This window comes from Apis dorsata, unplaced genomic scaffold, assembly GCF_000469605.1.
Source record: "Apis dorsata unplaced genomic scaffold, Apis dorsata 1.3 scaffold_797, whole genome shotgun sequence".
NCBI lineage: Eukaryota > Metazoa > Arthropoda > Insecta > Hymenoptera > Apidae > Apis > Apis dorsata.
The window spans coordinates 217970-224189 of NW_006263938.1; the positions used below are offsets into that span (position 1 = coordinate 217970).

The window sequence follows — 6220 nt, forward strand, 5'->3', positions numbered from 1 at the left end:
TTAAAATAAATTCGTTATATTAAAATCAATTATTCCTTCGTATCGAGAGATTTTAAAATATGTCATGTAAATTTACGAATATCATTGTTTATATCCGTAAACAAACAGAAAATTTTGCTTTTTTAAATATATATATTATAAATTTGTCGATATTGATATGAAATTCAATATGAAATATAAATCAAAATGCATGAAATTATTATTATTATGAATGAAATGTTGAATATTAATATCGTTGTTTTCTTTAATTTATATCGTTAATATTATATCGTTGTTTCGATTTTAATTTACTTTTTATAGAATTTTTATTAATTTCTTGGAATTATAAATATTCCAATTATTGCGATACAATTGAATGAAAAAAAAAATTAATAAAATATTTAAATTAAAAAAAAATAATATAAAATAAAGTTTAATATTGAAGAAAAAGAAAGATTAAAATTTGTAAAGATTAAATTTTGTCTTTTTAAAAGAATTCATATTGCTTTTTTTAGAAAAATATTTCTAAAAAATATTTCCAACGATAAAAGATCTTATACTTAATGAAGAGTTTTTAGAACAGAAAAGAAATTTTATATGAAAAGATATATTTTCTGATTTTTTATTACTTTTTCCATGAATTTCTTCGAAATAGCTCCCTGAGGTGTGCAAGGATCACTCTTCATATGAACCTGTTCGCCTCTTTTGCTGTAAATAATGCTCTATGGCTGGTATGGTATAGATGCATCGTAGCGAATACGGATTTACTGTTGAACAATGGGGTATGTATGAAGATCTTAACTCTTTGCTTAACACTCGACCCAGTAACTCGAACGAGAATTTAGTCACACCATATATCGTTCGAATAATAATGCCTTTGTAAATTCTGAAATTAAGTAGTATAGGAAACAAACATTATCTTATACATTTTTATTATTTTTATATTTTTATATTTTTTTTAACATATTATAAATTTGCTTATTTTTAGTGAAATATATATATATCAATGATAAAAACAAACTTTTTTTTAAGTTTTATTTTTTTACCTGTTTTTCTTTTTGTTTCATTTTTTATATATATTAATTGTATAAATTAAATTTTATTATATATAATATTATTATTAAAATTGATCTATTTTAAAAGATAAAAAATATTATCATAAATAAATAGAAATTAAAAAAATTAAGAAAATTAAGAAAATGATATTCTTTAAGAAATTTAGAAAAAATTAAGAAAATTAAGAAAATGATATAACTTTCAGATGACATGTCGGCTGTTGCATATTATTCTTCATTACTTTCTTCTTACTAATTATGCATGGATGTTGTGTGAAGGTTTTTATCTACATACTCTGCTTGTCAGTGCATTCACAAGCGAACAAAAATTAGTAAAATGGTTGATGATTCTTGGTTGGCCCGTACCTGCAATCATCGTCACGATTTATGCCTGTTTAAGAGCAACTAGCAATGATCTTACGGACACTGAACAGTAAGTACAATATTGATAATTTGAAATTTTAAGAGAAGAAAAACTGAAATTTTCTAGAATTTTATATATTAAAACATTATTACACTAGAATCATATATATTTATTTATATAACATTATATAATTTAAAAATTATTTACATTAATTCTTTAATGGTGATTTCAGATGTTGGATCAATGAGGGTAATTACATGAACGTACTGGTTTATCCAGTATGCGTTTCCACCTTATTGAATGTACTTTTTCTCTTCAATATCGTTCGAGTTCTATTAATGAAATTGAGAGCTGGTCCTAGCATTGGTACACAACCTTCAAGATCTATGCGTCAAGCATTTCGGTAATTAATATTTATTAATTCATATCTAAATGTTTTTTAATTTTGTTTTAGTTTAATTAAAAAAAAAATAACAATTTTTCATTTCATTAGGGCAACATTACTTCTTGTACCTCTTTTGGGTTTACATTATCTTGTTATACCCTTCAGGCCACCGAAAAATCATCCTTGGGAGCATTTCTATGAGGTTCTTTCCGCTATAACAGCTTCTTTCCAGGTAATTTCACATATTTTTCAATAGAAACTATATTTAACCATTTTCTTATATTTCACAATCAACTCTCAATTTTCTCGGATACTATATCAAATTGAATGTTAAAGTTAATTAATCTTTTATAAATATTTGAAATAAATAATTATTAAATTAAATATTATTTATAAATTTTTAAATTTTTGATGTTTTTTCTACAGGGTCTCTGTGTGGCCGTTTTATTTTGTTTCTGTAACGGTGAGGTAAGTAAACAATTATTTCTAATTATGTGAAATAAAGAAAATGTTCATTAATAAACGTTACTTTTGTTTAGGTGATAGCGCAATTTAAGAGAAAATGGGAGGGCTCAGCCTTCTTGCGGAATCGAGCCAATTCTTGTACAGCCACCACCGTCTCGGTACGGCAAATTCACAAGACATAGAACAATCATAAATTTTGTGAAAATGAAAACGCTTTGGAATGAATACCATCATCCATGTTTCTATCCTTTTTTTTCTACATCTGTATTGTTTTCTTTCATTTTTGTGTAATCTTCATTCGTAATTGTTCACGCTATAAAAATTGCTAAAATTGTTCATTTTCCTTTTCTTCTCTTTTTTAACGCTAAAATTAAATATGAGAATTAAGTTAAATTGATTCAGATCTTGAAAAATCAATGATAGAAATTGTTTAGAATTTTTATATTATGAATATATTCTAAAATATATTAAAAAAGTGAAGAATAGAAAAAATTTTAAATTTTAAAAAAAACAAAAAAAAATATATATAATAAATTTTTTAATTATTCAAATTTTATTTTTTTTCGTTCTTAGAATTAGAGATATTATGAATAATATCTATGTAAAATATGCTTATAGTTATTGGAAAGATAATAAGATAATATTGTTAAGATTTGTACAGATTTTATTAGAATCTTGTTAAAAAATTATTAAATTTATTAATGTTTTAAATCATAGAGAATTCTTCGACGATTTTTTTAAGATTTCAAAAAAATATAATAATAAATAAAGTAGTACTTACTTTTCATTTTAATTTAAAAATAAAATTTAAAAAATTTTTAATTTTTAGAATCCATTGTATCTTGAGAAAAATTTGTATAAAAAATTCTCGAAGGAATCTCTAGCGAATCTTTCAAGACACTGGAACTTTGCAATCTATGAAAAAATGATGATAAATCGCTTAATAAATTATAAAAATTGCTTTGTATATAGCCAATGGTTTAAATGTTTTGAAAATATGATCATAAGTATCCATCATTATTCGTTCTTATTCAAGAAAAATCTATACAATATATAAGATATTATAAATAATGACATGATTTTATATTTTGATTGATCATGAATAACAATATAATTACGATTGAAATGATCATAAACTTATAGATATACTTTCATTATATTTGAGATACTTAATTTCATATTCAAATTTTATATTCTATGAATAATTAACACTTTCATTATTTATTATTTTAACTAATCATCACAGAGATCGATGAAACATTATTTTTATTAATCGTATTTATTTCCGTATTATAATTTCGTATTTATTATTTCGAAAATAAATCCTAAATTATTTGCAATTGTAACACAATGCACGCCTTTTTAAAAAAATTCTACGCTTTCTAATAAAACTTGTTAACATGATTTTATTTTCTTATCTTTTCAAATAATTTTAAGATTAATTTTTTATTATTATTTTTTGAATATTATTTGATTGAATATATTATATAATTCTAATCATGATTTTTTTTATCATAAATTATAGAATACTTAATCAAAAAACTAATTAAATTAATTAATTTGCAAAGGGATAAATTTTTATTACAAAAAATTATCTTACCTATATTTCTTTTTTCAATTCCTTTTAACATAATTCCTTTTAACAAATAGATCACTATTTATATTTCATTAAGAATCACGATCATGCAACAAAATAATGCAACAATATGAAAAAAAAAATTTTTTTAAATATAAAAAAAAGAAAAAAATTGCACGATTGGTCAATGGTACGATACGAACCACGATCGAATCCTCAATGCACGACAAAAATTCGTTTATACTATCTGATATGATTAATGCTACGCGATTACACTTTTATATGACGATTACATTATATAATATGATTTTATATTAATTTCAGTTGAAGATAAACAAAAATGTTTGTGCAAATCATGTCGGATAATATACAAATGGATTCTAAATTATTAACATAAAAATCTCCTGCTGTACATAGGCCTGAAAATAACACGAGCGACATCTATATAACTAATATACATGATGGCGTAGAGTGTAGAGAGGAAAAAAGTTGTCCGTATCGTGCTAGTGACGACGTGCCTATGTCAAGTCCATTGTGGGACGTTGACTGTTTCAGTTTATCCGATCGACTGCAGGTCCGATGTCGGGAGAGGAAACGGTGTGACTATCAATTGTCCACGCAGGAAATGCTGGACAAAAAACGAGCCATGGACAATAATCAACTGACTATGCAACTATTCCTATCGCTTTTATTCCTGTTTTCAAAAGTGACGATAATTACGCCAGAATGCTTATTAAATTGATCGATGTATCCGATAATAAACAGATGCAGTGTTGACAATATTGATTGTTGACGAAGAAGAATTTAAAACTATTTATACCAGGAAAGCAAAATCATTGAGCGAAGATCAAAGGCGGTTTCGAGATCAAAGGCGGTTTCAAGAGATCAAAGAATATAATTCTGCAGAGATGTTTTACGAAGATGTTATCTATGATTTGTTGAAAATTAAAAAATGTTTTTACGAGGAATAAGATTTTAAAGAAGAGACTGTTTTGATGATGAACATTGTTTGATTTTGAAAATGAAAATATTGACAATTAATATAAAAGGTGATTAATATAAAAGAAAAGAAGTTTTAATCATAAAAATGTCAAATAATATTTTGGAAAATAATAACAATACTATTTTTTCGATTTCAAAGTTAATTTAGAAAGAAAATAGAAAACTAGACAAAAAAAATGATAAAATTAATCAAATATTAATCAAAAATTAATATTATAATAATAAAATTTCTTAAAAACAAATTTTTCAGAACAACAATAAACGAGATCAAATAAAAAAAAAAATAGAGATAGAATAAAAATTTGAAAATTAACACCATTTCTAGAGTTATATATGAAAATAATATATAGACAAAGAAAAAATCAGAAAAAGATAGATAGATTAAGAATTGACTTTCAACGCCATCTTTTGGATTGTTTTGAAAATATAATATTTTTATCATCTGAAAGATGGCAATAATAGTCAATTTTATCACTATTGTTTCATCTGCGACACTCTAGAGATGGCTCTGATTTCTTAAATTTTAGGTTATCTTCCTATACAGTATATAAAATTTAAGTGACGTTTAGCATATAAAAAACTATTATATTTTTTTTCATATTCTATTAAAATTTTAAATAAATTCAAAATTAAATTGTATAATATTGTATAATTTACAGTTAATTTAATGCGTCTTAAATATTTTAATATTTTAATTTTAGATCTAAAAACAATTTTAAATTTAATAGAAATAAAGCAAATTTTTTTTTGAAATGTTACAATTTTGATTTTAACAATTTGATATTATAAATATATAATATAATATTGATTTATCAAGTCGTATAAAATTTTATGATGTAATTTATATGTATATAAAATAAAGTTTTCATAAAAAATATTCACCATGAATATTTGCTATTTATATAATTAATATAATTGAAAATATACAAATAAATGTAATTAAAAAATTTAAATTTATAATAAAAATAATATTTTTATTCCCTTTATGCAAACTTTAAGAAATTTTCAAAACGGTTTAAAAATATTTTAGAAAAAAATTTTAAAGAATTATTTTAAAAAATTAATAAATATTTTATTTTTATTATTTTTAGTAATAATATCTATATAATCTATATATAATATATATGAAAAATATTAGTCTTAAATAATATATTTTATATTGCTTTTTTTTATATAATATTTTTTTTTCCAATATAAATCACAAATATTTTATTACAAAAACACAATATTTAAAAATAAAACTATAAACATCATATATATAAATACATAATTCATTACTATTTATACAAATTAAAAATTTAAATAAAAAAGTACCCTGATATTTAATAATATCATTATCATATATATATATATATATATGTTTTATATATGACTTAGTTAAGTATCTATTATAA

At 22.2% G+C, this 6220-nt stretch overlaps 1 protein-coding gene and 1 long non-coding RNA gene across 4 annotated transcripts in view; one reads left to right on the plus strand and one right to left on the minus strand.

The window, feature by feature from the left end:
* The window catches only part of LOC102674545, a 15960-nt gene extending 11575 nt beyond the window's left edge, over window positions 1-4385 (minus strand). For 2 of the 3 annotated variants that reach the window (XR_004151506.1, XR_004151507.1), the window contains exons 1-6: window positions 3849-4385; window positions 3030-3163; window positions 2313-2612; window positions 1606-2238; window positions 1235-1400; window positions 609-1110 (exon numbers count right to left, since the gene is read on the minus strand). This is a non-coding gene — a long non-coding RNA (uncharacterized LOC102674545). Of the gene's footprint in view, window positions 1-560; window positions 1111-1234; window positions 1401-1605; window positions 2239-2312; window positions 2613-3029; window positions 3164-3848 lie in introns of those variants that run through there. The other variant, XR_004151508.1, reaches the window with a different exon arrangement.
* LOC102675145 (calcitonin gene-related peptide type 1 receptor-like) overlaps window positions 1-4458 on the plus strand; it is a 103295-nt gene extending 98837 nt beyond the window's left edge. Inside the window, exons 8-14 of the mRNA XM_006622995.2 lie at window positions 635-761; window positions 1241-1467; window positions 1631-1801; window positions 1892-2015; window positions 2210-2251; window positions 2323-2406; window positions 4380-4458. Coding sequence (XP_006623058.1) covers window positions 635-761; window positions 1241-1467; window positions 1631-1801; window positions 1892-2015; window positions 2210-2251; window positions 2323-2406; window positions 4380-4427 — 823 coding nt within the window. The 3' untranslated portion in view covers window positions 4428-4458. The remainder of the gene's footprint in view (window positions 1-634; window positions 762-1240; window positions 1468-1630; window positions 1802-1891; window positions 2016-2209; window positions 2252-2322; window positions 2407-4379) is intronic.
* The last annotated feature ends 1762 nt before the right edge of the window (window positions 4459-6220 follow it).